We start from the raw sequence: 20,535 nt of genomic DNA, 5'->3' as shown, positions 1-20,535 counted from the left end.
TGTCAGTTACATCTATTTCTATTTTGAAATATTATCATGTCTACATATAATTTAAACTTTACTATATAACATTATTTAAACATTGTCTTTCACTACTGATGCATTCACTTGTTATGCATTGGTTTGTGCTAAAGGGGCAAGTGAATGCATCAGTAGTGAAAGACAATGTTTAAATAATGTTGTATAGTAAAGTTTAAATTATATGTAGACATGATAATATTTCAAAATAGAAATAGATGTGACTAACAAAATGAGGTAAAATAGATTATAAACTTTTAATTGTATACATACAAAATATAGAACACTTTTCTTTATAATATTAAATTAATTGTTGCTATGTACATGAATGTGGGATAAACCCGAAACTAGTACAAAAATATAGAATAGTATTAGTGTTCTAAATAGAATTTATTTTACTTCATCAAATTAACAAATAAACATTTAAAAAAGCATGCCCAAATTTAGCTCATCTGTATAAAGTTGAAAAACGTTCGTTCTGCTCTGGCAGATTTGTTCTGGAGAATGGAAGACTGGCAACATTGGTGCCAAACAAGAAAATGTCAGACTTCACAAATATTTTTATCTTTAATAGAGTTTTTATTATACTATTTTTAATTAATTAACCCCCAACCATCTTCTCCTCATATACTATTTTTAGGAGTTATGGCTCTTTAAAACCAAGTTCTCTAAAACTTATTTTTTAATTAATATAAAAGAATATTATTTAGCTGGACTATATTTCTGCCCTCTTTTTTGAGATATGTACACATGTATTGTTTATCTGGACTTATTAGCTCGGGGTTAATTTTTACTCCAATGACACAAACTTTTTATAAATTAACGACATTAATTCATTCAAATATTTTTTCTTAGTGGGTTTGAGTGATTGATCAGTATTATTTCAAAAAGCTGATTGAAGTGAACTGTTTTCTAAATTTTTTTGTAAAAGAGTAATTAGATTTTCATAATAGAAGATTGCTGATTGACCGTTTATAGTAATAAATGGAATATGGTCTGGGTATGGTCAAATGAAACTCAGTTTAGAATAAAATAGAAAATAATATTCAAATAGAATACTCAAATAGCTTCTTTTTTCTACGTTCTTCATTTCAGAAGCCCACTTTCCTGTCATGTCTTTTATTCTGGTTTTATTTTCTAAATTCTCACCCCATACTTAATTTAATTATATTTTATAGTTACTATCCTTTCTTTTTCTTTTATATTTATGTATCTTATTTTTACTTTATATTCATATATTACCAGCTTAAGTATACTTACAATAATTACTATATTATTAATTTTTCTATTATATGATTTACATACCTCTATATCCCTATTCATTTGGTATATTGTCTTTCTTTATTATTTATTGTATCCCATTCTTTTAACTTTATTTCTTCTGTGTTTTCCATTCGTGTACATTTATAAATTTTTTTGTTTGTTAAATATTTTTTTTCATTAAATATTTCTTATCATTTATTGTTTACCTAATTTTAATATTTTCTACACTATTTAGTTGAAAATTATTTTCAAATGTAACGTAACTGCCATCCCCACTCCTCCCAATACAAATGGTTCACTCTGACTTAGACTTTTGTCAAAACAGGTATGAATTCTGTCTTGTTCATTTTCTCCTTTTATTCTTGATTTTATTCTTATTCCCTTTTTCATCTCTTAGTTTGTACTTTCTTTTATATTTCTTCTTTTTATTTGTTACTATTTCTGTTTTCATCTATTGTTTATAACCTTTTATTTTTTTTATTTAATATTTACGTTTCATTGTATACCCTTGTAATTTTCCATTTTTTTTTTTTTTTTTTTTTTTATGTTAAGGGTTTGTATCTTTTTTAGCCCTGACAAAGCCCTGCAACATGGGGCGAAACCATGGCTCAATTAAAATAGTCATTACTATTTGAGTTTCATTTGACCGCACCTGGACCATATTCCATTTATTAAATTTTCATAATGTTTGAAACTATTAACTGATTCGAAAAAAACAAATAAAAGTTTCCATAAGTTTGATTATAGGTTATCTCTTAGATTAGTATGAATTTATTAGTGTTTTAGTTTTATGCCCCTGGGGAAAACATAGTTAATTTGACTTATTTTAGTTCACGACTAGGTTGTAAAATTTATATAGTTAAATAGCTAAATAAAAAAAAATTGGTAAGATAAAGGAATGTAAAATTTCAAGCTCACTCTTTAAACTTACTCTTTATTTGGAAAATAATGAAATTTTAAACTGATTATTGACTATCTTCACCAAAGATACCGAGCAATGTTACCTGTACTGAGAGCCTCATAAAAAGATTTCCTCCTTCCAGATAAAATATAGTGCTGGGAATTTATACCAAGTTATACGCTTATGTTTTGTAGGAAAAAAAAAGCTAGATAAAATTTTATTTTTACTGTTTGTGATATTATTTGAGTATTGTAATGATAAAAAATTAATGGTAATTTTACTTTAGAATAATAAACTACCTTGTTATTTTATTATACATTATTATATATACAATATCAATTATTTTAAATGTCCTTTTTTTCTTATTATCATTTATACTGAGATCAAAATATAACATGAGAACATGTTCTTAAAAGACCAATTGGAGTGTGTGAATGATAACATGGACTTCAGATCAACAAGTATGTTCGATATGCTTAATACTTCTGTAAAAAGCATGTAAGCAAGTTAAGTACCTGATTAAAATTCCTTCTCGACAAGTTGATGAAACTAGTGATCTAACGGAATAAATATTAGGCTACATGCTATGCACATCTCTTTTCAAAATATTTTGCTCTATGATTGTACAAAGAAGAGGTTATGGTAGTCCTATGACAGATAAATTTATGTATTCTCGGGAAATGAATCTATGATAGGAATAGATCAAAAATAGAATGGTAGTATGGTTGTTTGATACCTCAGTACTAGTGAGTGTTATAGATCTTAAACAATTATATTAGCTATGGTTTGATGGAAAGGACTCACCCTAGAATGGAGGGTTGAAGATGTATGGTTTCACAAATGCACGAGCGTGTGAATGAGTTATTTGGATGGCTGGTACAGGTTGGCCTGAATTTACATCTAACTCGTTGGGTGTCGGTTTTTTGGGCACAATTCAAAAGGTGCTTGTACTGCATTATAAGTTATAATGGATCTAATTAAATTCTTATGTTATTTTATTTTTTTTTTTGGAAAACCTACTTTTCAGCCCATTTTTCAATGCGTAACTACAGAATGTTAAACAATTAAATCAAATTTATTAAAAATATAAAGCTTTATTGAAATGTTGAAAAAAATAAATAAATCTCTCCAATAAAAAAATGTAAATAATGTATTTTCTTATGGTCTAATAGAAATACATGTAAATATATGAGGAATGGAAAATAAGTTTGCTAATGTAAAGAACTTGTCAATAGAGTTTTTATTGTTTAATAGACTGAGTAGGAATGAATTTGTTTGTATGAGTCGAATGAATCTTTACTATCGCTTTTTGAAACTCAAGTGAATCTATATACATTACCAAACCCAGAGTTGGTATTAGAAACAACTAAAGAGTATTTTATTGATTTATGTAGCAGTGTATTGTGCTGAACATTTCTGCATAATTTTGCTAGTGATCAACAAGAATTTAAATTATATCACCACATTCTATTGCGCCACCTAAATCACTTTTAACAAAGCTGTATGTATGTTATTAAACAACTATATTTATGAACTTCAGCTTTAAAATCGAGAACATATCTATTCAAAATAAGAAATAAGATTAATGGTAATAATTATGATTTAGCAATGATGATAATTAAGGCTGTGTTTAATTTTGTATTATGATGATTACATGACTTAACTTATTAATTTATTGTATTATATTGCCAAATAAAGTTTTTTTCTCTTTTTGATATAAATAAATAATTTATCTCTAATGTACCTCAACTTAACTGATAATTAATAACTGATAATGCTTGAATATTTTTGTTTTGTTCATTTGGTTGAGTATCAGGATGCCATAAATATCCTGTAAGGATCAGATCCTTGTAACTTAACCCAGGAGAGGTGTAGCCTTGAGCATTTTCTTCATATTGGGAAATAAAGACTATATTTCCCTTGTATTTCATCTGTTTTGTTTATACTTTTGTCTTCCTTATGTTAACCCTTTGATGTCGTTATTGCCTCTTGTTTATATTACTCCCTCTTAACCTTCCCGCCTACACTCAATTCAGTTTTGCTCTGGCCTCTTCGCAACAGTAAGAAAGCACTTCTCTTACCAGTACACTCCTAACATGGTTTCTTTTTTTTAAAATCATGAGCCGATGCAAGGAGATCTTAGTTTTTTTTTTTTACAAAATCTGGATTCTTCAGCCCCGATGGAAGAGCTACAATTTATAATTTCAATTTTAAATTGCATTGCATTGAAAGCAATCGTAAACATTTTTGTCATCATTACATCCAATTATATAAAAATAGTTCAAACCATCAACTGCGAGAAAAATGCTCACAGAACACCTCTTAGGGGACAAAAAAGTAGGACACTCCTAATGGATTAATTAGCATGGATTACATTGACAAACAGCATACAGAGATCACTGTGCTTTATCATCATATAACATAATGAATAATAAGAACTTGATAAGGATATAATTTTTCAAACTTTAAATAAAAAAGAGTTTTGGTTTAGCTGTGAAACAATAAATTGTAGGGAGGATGGTCCAGGTGGTTGTCGGAGGCTCTTGTTGCAATTGAAGTTGAGATGTCATAACTACAATGGCACTGCTTTGGTTCCTGCCTGCGAGCGGCAAAAATTAGCTATAGTTGAAACTAATAGGTAAAATTATGAAGAAGACGATTGGGAGTGCGGTTAAAAGAAACAAAAATAGTTGACAACTATTTATTTGCAGACGGTTCACCCTACTTTTTAGAGCTTCATCAGGGCTAAAAAGATACAATAATGGTTTTTGATGAAGCTCTATAAAGTGGGGCGAAATGTCGGAAAATAAATAGTTGTTAACTATTTTCGTTTCATCTGACCACACTCTCGACCATCTTTATAGTTTGAAATAATACGGTCAATTATTTATATATATATATATATATATAATAACTAAAATTATCATGGATTCGATATTTATATATCAATGGTTCATTCATGTAAGGGTTGTATCCATGGAAATTTTAGCTATTAGTTTTATCTATAGCTGATTTGTGCCCATCTCTGTGACCAGGCAGGGTGTTAAGGGAAACTGCATACTGTATGGGAAAGGTTAAAGACAAAATAAAAATAAAAACTTGTTTTGTCAGATTACTATTCAAGCAAAACAGTCATACATTAATTTTCACTACAAAGAAAATCCAATAATATAGTTTAATTATTTAAGATAACAATTGAATATAAAAATAATTCATTGTTTAGAAAAAACAATACATTAATAATCAATAGGCCAAGATTTATGTTTCATGAAAGAAGCAAATCTTGAGGGAACTGATTTCGACATTTTTTGGGGGGATATCTGGAGAAATAAACTCCCATTTTGCCAGAATACCTGTTTTCAACTACTCAACATTCAAAACTTGTCTTTGTTGAAGTTTGTTTATGTGAATGGACTGTCAAATGTTCAATGGAATTGAGTTCTGGACTTTGAACTAGAGTTTACAATGGTATATGAATTACTATAAATTATAAATAAGGCGTCGCAAAATATGATAAGTGAATTGAAGTTTTGCCATAAACAGTTTTTTAAGGCTAATTCCATAAATTATTGAATGAATCTGTAGGAACTTTGTTTTTTAAAGAAAATAATGTTGATATTAAGTTACGGTGACTCCTGTTTGAACGTGATACATTTTAATGTTTTAAAAGTTTTTCTTTGTCGTTTACCATTTTTTATGACCAAATACTAACTACAAAACACCTAGGATTTAAAAAAAAGATGGAGAATGAAGACCTTAAATTTTGAACACATGGATGTTTTTCTAATCAATTTTATATTTTTAGAAATTTATCAGGAAAATAATGAGTAAAGGTATAAACCCATAATTATGATTTACAAAGTGCTCTTATAGAGCATTACAACAATTTGTGAATTTATAAATTGTTAATATACTGATTCAAATTTGTCATTTTACAATGTTATTAAGATATCATTTCTTATGATACCATCAGATAAATCAAAGCATTTTAATTAAACTGTAGTAATAAGTTGAAGTGAAAAAAATCTTCCATTTAAATTTTGTATTATTTTAAAATTGTATTATTTTACATCTATATACAATGTTTTCGGGCCATTGCCCCTTTATTAGGTATACTTATTATTAAACTTTATAAAATATATAATTCATGTATGATATAACAACTATTCTCCCTATAAATAATGTCTATTGTTGTCAACCTTGTTAAAATACACATAATTCATTTAGAATAAGGAAAATTTTCTTAAACTTCATTGTCACATTCTTTCTGAGGTTAATCTTGCAAAGATGACCTATAAAGCTGAGTCGTTGGCTTTTTCGAATAAATAAAAATGAAAAACCTTCCTTATTTTGTTGGTTTTTCCTTTTATATTAACAATTTTACTGTAAATTATGAGATAGCTTGGAGTTTACTTCATTGCCTGGGACGTCAACAAGTTATCTCCAACTTTGCTCTATTTCCTGGAACGACAATGAGTTATCTCATACTCCGTTTGCTTATCATATTTGTACAACTACGATGGAATTCGTAGTATATAAATGTAAATTAAAACTGATAATATTCTACTAGATGGCTTGTCTCAAAAAAAGTTAGTAGTCAATGTGTTAAAAATCTGACAGATGCATGATAAAAAATTAACATATAAATTAAATATTGAGTAAAGATGTTCCATTTAAATTCTTTATTATGTTTTCTACATCTGGTCCAGACTGTACAAATTGTAACCCCACACTGTGTAAGTGGTAAAGGGGATAAAATGATTATCTTTTCTTATGATGTTGACATAGGGACTTCCCTTATATTCTCCTGGAAATTAAATAATGTATTTAAATTTTATTAATAATGATTGTGTATAAACTCTTAAAGCTTGAGGCATACTATAGTAGTTCCATAATAACAATCATTCCATCATAAGATAATAGCTCACCCGGAGCACAATCGGACTGGCACTGCCATGATTATTAAGCTCCCTACTCTCCTATTAAAATATAATAAAATTAAATAACATCACAATATACTTTATTGATATAATCAGAATGAGAGAAAACCCGTCTTTCCAATTGTACTATAATGTTTGAACTTTGTCAAAGCATACACGGATAACAAACTTTTCAAGTTGACCTAGGCAAATTCACCCTCGAATGTAAAAAATTTCAATTTTTTCTTTTAGACCACTGTTATTGAATGAATAGATAAATAATTTTTAAAAGTAAAAACGAAAAAAAAAGTAGGTACCAAAAAATTCCAATAAAAACTAATCTCATCCCTGCACCCAAAAATTAGGTTAGATTAATCATTAACTAAAACAAGAGTATTTACTTGCAGAAAAATCTGTACATGATGGAACGACATGGAGTTTATTTTCGGTTTCAGAAATCCGAAAAAACATACAGATCTGTCGAAATTATTACATCAAATTTTAAAAAGTTACTTTTTGTAGAATAGTCTAATTTAATATCGATTGACAACAGAAGTATTATTTAAATATTTGCTGAAAAAGGGTTAAGTTCCCAACACAACAAAGTATTGTAAGAAAATAAAATAAAGATTATAAATGGAACATCTTTACTTGACATTTAATTTTTTTCGTGCATCTGTCAGGCTTTTGATGCGTTAACAACAATGGTACTTTTTCTGAGACTAGCCATTTACTAGGATAGAATCACTCTTAATTTAAATTTTTATACTATGTGAATTTCATTGTAGAATTTATGCTAGAATTGACCAGCGTTGCGTCCTCCACTTTTGTTTTAACTCGCATCATGAAATCAATTTACTCCCATATAATTTTTTTTTTCCCTGAGTATGAACATCCACTTCAAAACTATGCTAAATGCATAGACATTGATTCAGTTCGTCAGGTCTGATTCACTACTGGAATCTTTTTTGCTCACTTATTTAATATTGTATCCGAGTTCTTATTAAATTTTTAAAGAATATTATACTGATAAGTGGTTTAGCATTACTAGGCCTGCAAATTTTTTTTTTTTTTTAATAATTTATTTATTGATATTTACAACTGTATACATATATAAACATCAAGTAAATTTGCTGTAAGTGATATTATGACATGATACAAACATGTTGAAATCTACCCATTGATAGAACTCCAAAAACATTTCTAAAGGAGAAGATCTCAAGGCCATCTTCTTTTCAGACACCTAGGAGGATTATTAGGTAGTGAAGGAGAAGCCAGGTTAGAAACGTGTTGGTTTGGGTAGTTGGGAAGTTTATTATGGAAGGATTGGCATCTGGTTCTGGCCAAATCGGCAACATAGGGGACATTGAGGTCCTGATGGATGATTTGATTTGTGACAAAGTAAGGAGCATTAAGGATTTTGGACTCCAAGGATTGGATTCGAGAGGAATTAGATGGTTTAGTGGAGCCCCATAACTCAACTCCGTTTGTCCAAATAAGGCCTGTAAAGTTAAAATATTTACTAGTAATTTTCTAACTTCTTCGAAGAGACCACAACACGGTAAGTTGGAATAAAAGTAAAACCAAAGATAGAAGTTCTGATTGATCATCATCATTGATCATGATTGATGAGGCATAATATTATGGATTTCTTGCAGTGAAATGCAAAAATAATGGTCATACATGCTTTCTGATTATTACGAATTGAAAGAGACATTGCACATGATTCTTATTTATTTAAATGAGTTTGGTACCTCATTTAAAAGTAAGTTGGACTGAAAGATTAAGGTTCTTCATGATTGAATAGTCATATCAGTCTGACTTTTGAGTGATGACTGTCATTTCGACTGACTGTATGGGGGTCTCTATAGTTTTGGTTGAGTTTCGAAGACACGACTAGAAAAAATAATTATTAGATTAATGATTTATTATAATGATTGTTTGAGAGTGGTTTATTTAATTATTAACACAAATGCATTTGATCCAAATATACTCTCAACATTTATTTCCAAAAACTCTCTAACGTTTCGGCCCTCAGGCCATTTTCAAGGAGATAACTGTTGAAAAGAATATCACAAATTTTTCTTTTATTTCTATAAAGGCAGTCTTCAACAATTTTAAGTTCTCAGAGAGATTTTTTGTTTTTCAACCAAGAAAATCTACAGAGAATTAAAAAAAAAAAAGTTATCAAAGAAAGGTTATTAAAAAACTGAAAGATATATCCATAAATAAATTTGTATTCAAGTGATTTATACATATGAGAAACATAAGGCATTAAAAAAGCCTCACATCACAATTTAATAAGTTTGGTTTTAATATTGGCAGTGGCTGGCAAATGTAAAAAAAAGTTTGAAAGCTCAATTCTGCCATCTTATCTTCTACAGATAACACAAAATACATTGTATGTACTTGTGGCAAATATTACAATTATAAAAAAATACAAAATATAGTAATCTTGAGAACAAAAAAAAATAATAATAAAGGAAACGATACAAAAGCAATAAGTACACAGTTTACTTAGATCAATAGAATTTCTTGAAAAAAAAATTCTAAAATAATTTAAAAATATAAATATAAAATTTAGTTGATACATGCAAATATTTTCTAAATTCATATGTATAAAATATATATATATATATATAAGTACAATGGTCTGTTCCAAATTAAGCAACAATAGCGCACTTTGTGGTGACTATCTAATTTATCACTCGTAGCTCATCAGTCTATAAAACATAGCACTAATACTGGCGGGCGGCACTTAACCTCTTCTCTCTAGCCACGGGTAACAGGATCCATTTTCATTCATGCTTTTTGGCTCAATTAACCTGCAAAATTAAGAAAAAAAAAATTTTTTAGGAAATTAATATAATCATGGACAAATCCTTAAAAACGTAGGTACATCATAAAAAAGAAAATTAAAAGATCGTTGATTGACCATGTGTAATAAATAAAAGGAAGATTGTTCGGCTGCGGTCAAAATAACTCAAATAGTAATGAAGCCATTTATTATGAACCAATGTTTCGCTCCACTTTGCAAGGCTTCATCGGGGCTAAAAGACACACATAAAACTAAAATAATGTTACAAAGTAAGAGAATACTTTCATATTTCAAATTATCTATTCTATTACTTTGTTACATTAGTTGTTAGTATCTTTTTTTAGTGTTTTTTAATATTCTGGAATCATGCTCGTTGATATTAAGTTATAAAAAATGATTTTTTTTTTTAAAGTTTTTTCTTAAGATTTATGGGAAAACAACAGAGACAAATTGTAACATGAAAGTCAAATCCACAGAATAGCACACTTACAAATCTAACAATCATGAAAAGATTTAAAAGTGACCGATAACATTTTCCCATTGATAATCTGTTTACAAAAACCAATATCGATAATGAGAACCACTATGACCAATGAAGGTTTATGGGTTCAGTACTTTGTAAGGAAGCACTGTATTTAGAACAACTGTAATACAATGAGATGATTATTTAAAAATCACACTCAACCGCCAGATTTTTCCACAATTAAGGGTACCCATTTCATGAAGCTGGGTGGACCCCAAGACTTCAGAACCCAAAGGGTTGACTAACTACATTGTAACAGAAAATAATTATCTGCCACAGCCGGATTTGAACCTGGGTTCTTGGAGTTAGTAGCATATACCACTGTGCCACCAGATTCCCTATTATTATTCCCCCTCCACTGTGCCACCAGATTCCCTTTACAAAAACCAAACATGACCAAAACCATGCGAAATATTTTGAGCTACAGTTGAGCTTCTGTATTGAATGATTGAATAAGAATGAAGTGAATCGGCCTCGTATTTTACTGGATAAAAACATTTTGATTTTGATAGAGACCACAATGGTAAAACTAAGCTTTGACTATTGTGTAGTGATTTAGCTATTAATCAAATTATAGTTTTGATATGTTTGGTTTCCATAGCTAACTACTAATCATTACTATAACTTAAAATATAATTACTAATGGACAATACCTGTAAGAGAAGAGCCTCAGTATCTGGCAGTCATGACTTGAGTGCCAGAGGTTTAGTAGGAGTGACGTTAGGTGGAGTGCTTTTAGACGGCACCTTACCGAGGACCTGTTAAAACAATAGAAACAATGTTAGACGACAGAGTCAACAACTATCACTAAAATATTATTGCAGAAAAAAAAAAAATAATGATATTTACCTTGATAAGGTTGTCTAAGCCAAAGAGGAAGCCTTCCTCATGGTTACCAGGCTCCCATTGGACCCTATGGTTCAAAGTTATGTCCTCAGGAACTTCTCTAGTCTTGGCGAAGTCTATCAGCCAAGCTCCAACCTTTGTGTCATCGTAGAGTATCAATATACTACTTCCCACAACCTGTTGAATAACATTTGCTTTTAAGTATTTTGATTTATTTCAATTTAAAAATTAGTTAATCAAAATTCAAATAGAGTGTAATCCCAGTAATCCAAACTAATTGATTTATTTTTAATTCTAACAAAATATACTATCTACACTTTCATAGGAATTATATTGAAACAGTAAAAATTTCCACTTTTGATTTTCATGGTGATTATAAATAACTTGCCTATAGACTGGGAAATTAAAAAAGTCTTTTACAGATGAGTAATTTTTTTAAGCAAGTTGGATTACTGAAGTGTCCGGAGTACCGAGATTACACTGTATTGATTTAAATTATTAAGAGCTAATATATTTTCAATATAATAATGAATTAAAAAGGTAATTATTAATAAGTTTTTTTTCTGTTAATTTATGAGGAATTTTCAATTTTTGGGAGATTAACAATTGAAGGTGCAGGAGAAAAATTATTAGAGACCATTTCATTCTAATTTAGTTATTAGCGCCATCTATTAGAGCTTGATTGAAATCTTTATATACTACTATTCATTCACTTGAAAAATGTAACTTTGATTGTTTTCCCCTGTATCCTTCAATTAAAAATCAGAAAAATGTTAATTTTATAATAAAAATAAAAATAAACATAAGATGAAACTAAACTCACCTCATGCTTCTTGAAGTAAACAGATTGATCAAGTACATTCTTGATTTCCGTCAGCCTAGCCAGTAGCCGCTGCCTAACATCGCCTCGGCCTCCCAAGAACAGAGACATTGTGTCAATCACATCCTCATCTGATTTGACCCTCTTCAGATCTGTCACAGGAGGTGACCCCCTAAACTTCATAGCCTCTATTCTAAAGCCTAGGCTACATGTCGAAGACTGCTGCTCCCTGAATTGCATGTATCTCATTTTAGTCACTGCTTGCGAATTGTGCTCTTCTTCAGTCGGTGCATCCGGATCCACTCCGACCATTTTGAGATAGAGATCGTGTCTTGCTACAGTGTTTTCCACTTCAGATTCCAAAAAAGTTCTAGTTCCTAACTTGACATCCATCACATTGGGATCCCTGAACCCATATAAGAGGTCTTGCAGTTCAATGAACGACTGAGAACCGTAATTCACATGACGAAGATATGCTGGAGTGATTCCTCTCAACTCTGGTTCTCCCGCGAGTGCTTCATAAACAGCTTTTTCATCGCCTCCGGAGCATTTCTTCCAGATTGTACCAGGTCCAGCTGGGGCGAAGGCGTCTGGGTGACCGCTCAGCTGGAACCAGGCCTGGTTGGAACCCTGCATTTGCTGCGAACGAAGGAGGGCATCACTTGCTGGTGCTGAGAGCTCCAAAGCATTCTGAAAACGATAAAACAAATTAAAAAAACTGATGCTTTACTTTTTTGAACTGAATGACGAATTACAACTAATAATTAGTGAATACTGATTGATTTCTATTTAAATGTGCATAGTAAAATATAACAAATTGCAATTTAATTTACTTTTACAACTTATCTAACCAGAAAGATTGTGACTAAATTAAAATATAAAGTTCTAACTACTTTTATATCAAGATTGCGCCACTAGTGTTATGGTACAAAGTGAAAAATGATTTATACAACTGACTTGACCAGTAAAATTATATTTAAATAAAAAAAAAAAAAAAAAATGGTACTCACAAGAGCTAAAAATTTAAGAAGAGAGCTGTCCTCGTGTTGCTTCCTACACTGTCGCTTTCCAGTCACACAACAACCAGACCTCCAGCTCTCTTTGCTGGCTGCACCCTGCAACAATAAAACAACAAATATGGTCAGAAACCAATATAAAACTCATATATTACTTTACATTTCATATTATCAACAAGAACTTTTAAACAGTTTTAAGTTGTTTGCACCTCTTTGGAGCTTGTGCAAGAGTATGTATGAAAAGGCTCATCGCAAATGAATAAATATCATCAAATATCCACTTTTGGAAAGTTATTATTTATAAAAATCATAATGGAATAATGTAATGTAGATATGTTAAATTTGAATTGAAAATGTTGGTTTGTTAGGGAAAAGTTAAACTATAATTAAAATTAAAAACTGAATAGGAACATTGAAAAGCATATTAATAAAAAAAAAAAAAAAAAAAATACATACAAAGCATTATTAAATACTTTTCTTAGAACAAAAAAAACAACACTTTAAATCCCAAAAGATCTTAATATTACTTAAATAAAACTTTTTCGATATAATATCCACCTTGCTAATACGATGATTTAACAATAATTCAATTCATAGTTTCATAAGAAAATTTAAAAAAAAAAGGCAATTTTTAATAAATAAATTTCAAGGCAATACTAAAAGGCATTTTTAAATTATACTAATAATATAATATAAGAAATTTAATCTTTCAATAATCTTAATAAATTAAATTTTTCATTACAACCATGGTAGGAAATTAAAACTTCTAAATCACATCAGTCTATAAAATGAAAGCCACTATAATTTGTATTTTAACACAACAAAGCTTTGACAATTATTATTATAGGTTATGTGACTAGTTTATTATTATTTTAGTTCTAGGACTAGTACCTTTTCATAAAAACTAGTATTTCTAATTCTAGTTTCTCAACAAATTTGCCAAATGCATGTGCACATGTGTGGATAGGTTATTTGGATTGGCTGGGACAAGTTAGCTTGAATTTGCGGCTTTACTTGGCGGGTGTCGGTTTTTGGGCACATCAAAGAATTTCCGCGACCTTTGGATTCAATAATCAATTCTTATTTAAGATTGTATATTTCAAAATTCTATCGATTCGGTGTAAATACATTGTTTCAAATTTATGAGAGGTAGCTGACCGTGGATGACTTGTACGAGGTGAAGATGGTTGGGGGTGCGGTCAAAATGAAACACAAATAAGTTAATGTAACTTATTTAATTGGCTCTTTATCAATTATTATAGTTACATACATTTTTCTTTCCATATTTCTATTTTTTAAAATTATTAATCACTAATATATTCATACTTCTTTGCATTATATAACTTCATTTTTATTTTATTTACTTAATTATGTTATTTTACCTACTTATTCAATTACCTAAGTATACATTTTATTTTCCACTTCTCTCATCACTTCATTTTATTAATTCCATTCTGTAAAATTATTCACTTTATGTCATTCTGTTTAAATTTTTTTTTTTATATTCTATACTTATTGGTTGTTATCTTGTTCTGTTCTTAGCACTGATGAAGGCTAGAAACTCTAGCCAAAACTTTGGCACAATTAAATAAGTTACATTAACTTATTTGTGTTTCATTTTGACCGCACACCGAACCATCTTCTCCTAGTACATTGTTTCAAATATTGTTAATTAACTTTAGCAGTTTGTTATTGATTTAACATAGCACAAATTCTTCATATTTATGAATACATTATATGTCTACGTAATTAAATTAAAAAGTTTCAGAATCTAGACATCGGTTGAATTTATAGGTTATGTAATAATATTTATATGAATTTTTATCATCTACAAGCTACATTATTGATGTATACGGTTCCTTTCAATTCGCCTATAAATGTTTTCTTCTTTTATAATGAAAATAGAGTAAATCGAATGTAACAGATGAAAAATATTCAAAAGAGTAAAACAAGCGTGTGTATACTGAGTTTGTTGCCTCTTTTGTTTACCAAGCATTTGTTAAAGTCCAGTATTTGTGGCGAGCGGCAAATACTTTTATTTAAATCGAATATTTATTAAATTTGTTGCCCCGTCATTGTATAAATGAGATTAATAGAATTTTAAAGAAGATAATACTTCAATAATCAAAACAATAAATTAATTTATGTTTAATTGAGCAGCGCTACCTAGCGGGCCAAAGTGGAACTTATCATTTATAACGATGTACTAATTGAAGATTGCAATGGAATTTAAGTAAAAAAAACCTTTTTAGTTAATTGTGGCCAATAACTTTTATTGTATTAAGTTATCTATGATATGATAAAAATAAGTTATGTATTATTATCTTCTATGGGATATATTAGGGGTATTCATGATCTTTAGTTTAACATGTTAAAGGAAAAAAAATCGTGTTAAATGGAGAAATATTTCCTTCTTTTAGCATGTTAAAACGATATAACATGCTTGAGAGTCTGTTAAAAGGAAAATGACGTCACGCAACAGACCAGCTAAGCTCGTGACGGTTTTGTTTGTCGAGTTAAGTTACTTGCTCGTAGTTCGTATTTTAATTGTGTTAGTATTGTTTTGGATGTTATTATGACTAATAAAGCAATAGATGACAATAATAATAATGTAATGACAGTTGTCAATTAGTTCATCTTGATTCTCTTCCTCAAAAGTTAGAAGATCAACAAGACACTCAGTAGCTAAACTTTCACTTTTCACTCAATGTAGGCATATTGTAATAAATTACTTTAATCAAAACTTAGAAGTAGACAATAACATGAAGTTTCGGAAGGAAAGGTTATAAGACAAGTTGCTCAAAAAATCCGCCAGGAGCTCTTATGCATTTAACATGGTGAAACATTTAACACATCACACGAGGAGGCCCCTCACCTCCGGACTTAAAATAGCTCCTTTGAATGGATAGCTCATATGTGATATTAAACATAACAGGTAACCTTAAAATACCAAAGGTAGTAAAAGGTAAGACAACACGAATTACTTTTTCTTTTTTCACAGTAATGCACTTATTAATTCACTTTTTATTTCTGTTTTAGAGGGTTCGGAAAAAAACAAAAAAAAAATCATGAATACCCTATTGTCTATAAAATGAGCAACGTCCGGCTAGTATACTTTCTACAGGCAATACAAGATGTAGGTCACGGCTCGAAGTAGGCTGACCTATTTCACAATGAAACTATCGATGGGAACAATAACCCACGCTATGAGAAAATAACATTTTCAAAAGAAACCAACATTCGTTAATCCCTTTCAAGAGCTGAGTGAATATACTTGAAAACGATTCTGGGGATTTTGATAAAATAAAATGGAATGAAATAACTTCTGTTCTTACAAAGACATTACGAAACAGCGTGCTCAGTTGTTTACCAACTTTTTTTTTACTTCTACTTTTATATGTGAATCGGCTGAAAAGCTTTCAACGAAATATTTTCCTTATCTATTTTATATTATTCTATATTGTTTTTCAAAATAGCTATCTTAAAAAAGATAAATCTCGAAAAAATGCCACGCAGTTGTAAAATAAGACAAAAAACCTATGTAACCTCCGAATTACTGAATGATGAACGTGGAAATGCGTCGAAACGAAGTATATAATATCAAGAATATCAAAGCTTAAAACATAATTTCTCAATCGAAGAGACGACCCAGAGCAAACGGACAGACCTTGATGAGCACAGACCGGACTGAAGAAGTCAATGACTAGGGGACAGTTCAGAAACCGGTCGGAGTTGTGCTAAAATGTCAGCAGGTCCAGAATTACCATAACACATCGGCAGTATACTTCTCTCTTCCAAACCGATAGAAAAAGCAAAAAAAAAAGTGGCATCTTTAAGGTTTTGGCCACCTAATGGATACCCTCATGGAAGTTACAACAACAATTTTTAAAATCTTAAACTGGAGTTTGTGCACTATGAAACACTTCGGGGGTCCTTTTTGAATTTGACTTCAAAATATCACTAATAAGATATTTTGGGTATAATGAAATTTTTGGAGGATTATTAATTGTCCATAGAAACTTTAAAAGTAAATAACGTTTCGCCTCACTTTGTAGGGCTTCATCAGGGCTAAATGAAAAAATGATAAAAACATTGTAAAGTATGATAAAACTTTAACAGGCCATGAAAATACAAAACATCATATCCAAAGTGATATTAGTATACAAATTAAAAACAAGAATATATATTTAATTTTTCTTTTAAATATTCTTCTTATTAGTTTTTCCTTTGCATGATCTCTCATATTTATGAAATAAAAAAAGAGCATAGAAATTTAAATTTTAGATTTCTAGAAACAATAAAGGGTGACTTTATTATTTTGTTTGCCATAAATGGAACAAGTAAAGTCAGGATAATCCACAACCCTGCATACCACAAGAGACCGAACTTCTGGAAATAATTGCCTCTTTGGACGGTGGTCTCCCGAAGATTGTACGGGAAACACCCTTGTCCTGAAGAGTAAGGATCAAAAACTAGTTAGGACAAGAAGATAGCAAGGACTGCGACAGGATATGGCTGGAGAAAGTTGGTCAGGCTGGCCTTTCACTCCAGCAGGTTCCCGCCGAAGGTTCTAGAACCCGAGAAAAAAAAAACTATTTGATAATAGTAATCTACAACTGAAGTTCATCCCATTCATTACGATCGTGATGTATCACTAGTGCCTTCATGATCCAATTTGATCGGTTCACTTGGGAGATAAAGCAAGTGCAACTAACTGATGGACCATTGACCTAGAAGATATGGAGGTCCTATCTTTCTTCTACAAGAAGAATGGGAACAACACTTCTGAGTGGCCCCTGCAACCGAGCAACCTCATGACGGTGCAAGTTCGATTCCTGGCTTTTTTTCCAATTACTTTCCAGGTCATTTCTAACATACAGGGGGTTATTGTCAGGGTGCCACACTATTCTAACTACGTTAGGGGGTGAAGTTTTCATTTCATGGGACCACCATAGAAATAAAAGTCGACCGAAAGGAACAGAATCGTATCGACGCCGCAGCAGTCACAAGGCAGTTAAAGTTTACGCTATAGCTCGCTCGGCCATAAAAGGCCCCTAGCCTAGGCGAATTGATTTTTATTCCGTGGCGGTTCAACTGAATGAAAACTTCTCCATCCTACTCAGGTTATTGTAAGTTAGGAACCTATAGGTTAATCCCTTACCCTCCCTCCTCTCACTCTAATGCCAGATAGGGAATAAAAAAAAAGAAAGAAAAAATACTTTAAAGATATTCCACGCCTGGTAGGAGGCAATAAGCTGCAAACTATAGCGATAAAGATGTGATTCGTTTTGGTTTATTATTAGACTGGCAATAGTCTATGTAACTCAATGAGAGATTTACAGAACCAATAACAGTCACACTTTATAGTGTTGTAACAAAGTTACATAATGTAACTACAAGTTGCTAAACTATACCTTGGCTAGCTAAATCCTTAACTAATTTATAATCTAGGTTTAATCGTATCATAATATCGTCGTTTAAGCTGAGATACCTCGCAAAAACAAAAAAAAAAATATTTATATTTTTTAATTTACGCTTCCCCATTTCGTCACAACTAACGTAATGAAATTTAAAAAAAAAATTATTATTATTGGCGCAACAGACCGTGAAGGTCCACTTAGGAAAAATATCGCGAGTTTCATGACGTGGATTTCATAGGGTGGTTTTGTCACTCCCACGCCTATTTTTGTGAGTGCCACCCATTGGCTAATGGGCCTATAGGGCCGGGGACTCGAACTCGCAACCTCTGAGTTGGCAGACAGGCGCGTTACCATGCTGTTACCACAATAATTTTATTAGAGGACAATAATTACACAATACAGAATTTATGATTATTTATTCTGATAATTGATAGAATACCAAGGTATTGTAAGACGCCTTTATAATTTTTTACTGAAATCAAGATAATTTAAAATATCTTTAGAATGTTGTGTTGATTTAAAAATTTGTTTTTATTATAAAGATTTATTCGGGCTTGTATTACAGGTTAATCGAAAATATTTTAGATATACGTCTCGATAACATTTTGGATCAAATAAACGAAAAAAAAAATGTATTAAAACTATTTAGAACATAGCTTATCACTATCATGTTATCAAAAAAGCTCAAATAATCTTTTTGTCTTGTCTTTTTGATTGATTTGAAAATGAATCTGAATAGATAGATACACTGATTTATAAATTAAGGTTATAAAATAAAATTTATGACAGAAATGAACATCATTAATTATATAACTATCTTTAAAAAGAATTGAGTGATTGATAAAAAACTAATAGAATATATAAAATGTTAAACATCTAATATATACAAATAAAGTTTGTTGGTACTTTATGCACTGCCATACCGTTCACACGTTTGTGATGGGTATTTTTGCTAAATGTACGAGACTTTCATGGGCTATTTTTCAGGGGAAAAAAAGTTATTGATTTGTTTAATTAGATCCGGTTTGTACACATTGGTGCAATTTATAGAGCCCTAAACCACCCCCTATTTGATGTAAATAGTTTGAGTAGTGTTGAAGTTATTTTTTTTACCATATATTTTAAGTATATAATGTTACTTGCTATTATTAACTAAACAGATATAATAAACAATTAATTCAATGTGTTTATGAACTAAATATATCAATTTATTTCAAACCTTCAATCCCTAAATCTAAGCAGTTGTGAAGCATTGCCAGATCTGAGAGTTGGGCAAAAATTAACTATAGTTGAAACTAATGGCTAATATTGCCATGGATACGATATTTATTTATCAATGGTTCATTCATGAATAAGGGTCGTATCCATGGCAATTTTAGCTAGTAGTTTCATCGATAGCTGATTTTTGCCAACTCTGCTAGGTCTACTCGTAAATTATAAAATAAGTTGTTGTTGATATAAAATTTAATTTAAAAAACAACAAAAACAGAGCGCATAAATATCATTATTTATTATTATTATTAATATCATTTAGTTTTGTAAATACTCTAATATATTGAGGAATGGGTTAGAATTATGATTTAGAGAATATAAAACGAACCGAATTCATAACAGGGCTCTATATCTATCGATTGATCAAAGTCAATCAAATTCTCCTATCAGTACGCCAGCACGTTCTATGTTGATAGGTTCAATGAAAACATAATAAAACACCATTGACTTTTTATGAATTGAATACGCTCACATACACGTACACAAATATATTGCTTATTTGAAACAGGCGTGCAACAATATGAAAATTTTTGTTACTTTTTATCATATTCACTTATAATTCTTTGATTAAAAAAAAATAAGTTAAGAATTTTAGTTTCAATATTTATCGCAATAATAATTTATTTATAGTTTAGCTTCTATAGCTGAATATAATCATTTGGCCACATGTAAATTAATTTTATGTGGCGTACAAGAAAGGTACACAAAATACATATATA

General features: G+C 30.2%; 1 protein-coding gene across 9 annotated transcripts in view; it reads right to left on the bottom strand.

The window, feature by feature from the left end:
- Positions 1-9,320: 9,320 nt before the first annotated feature.
- IP3K1 (inositol-trisphosphate 3-kinase-like protein) overlaps positions 9,321-20,535 on the bottom strand; it is a 206,440-nt gene continuing 195,225 nt past the window's right edge. For all 9 annotated transcript variants that reach the window (XM_067046375.1, XM_067046378.1, XM_067046374.1 and 6 more), the window contains 5 exons: positions 13,119-13,223; positions 12,112-12,798; positions 11,292-11,465; positions 11,096-11,200; positions 9,321-9,926 (listed from right to left, as the gene is read on the bottom strand). In XM_067046375.1, the coding sequence (XP_066902476.1) occupies positions 11,126-11,200; positions 11,292-11,465; positions 12,112-12,798; positions 13,119-13,223 (1,041 nt within the window). In that variant the 3' untranslated portion in view covers positions 9,321-9,926; positions 11,096-11,125. The remainder of the gene's footprint in view (positions 9,927-11,095; positions 11,201-11,291; positions 11,466-12,111; positions 12,799-13,118; positions 13,224-20,535) is intronic.

This window comes from Halyomorpha halys, unplaced genomic scaffold (assembly GCF_000696795.3).
Source record: "Halyomorpha halys isolate HHAL.00 unplaced genomic scaffold, Hhal_1.1 Scaffold527.1, whole genome shotgun sequence".
In the NCBI taxonomy this organism is placed as follows: Eukaryota; Metazoa; Arthropoda; class Insecta; order Hemiptera; family Pentatomidae; genus Halyomorpha; species Halyomorpha halys.
This window is presented reverse-complemented; position numbering and strand designations above follow the sequence as displayed.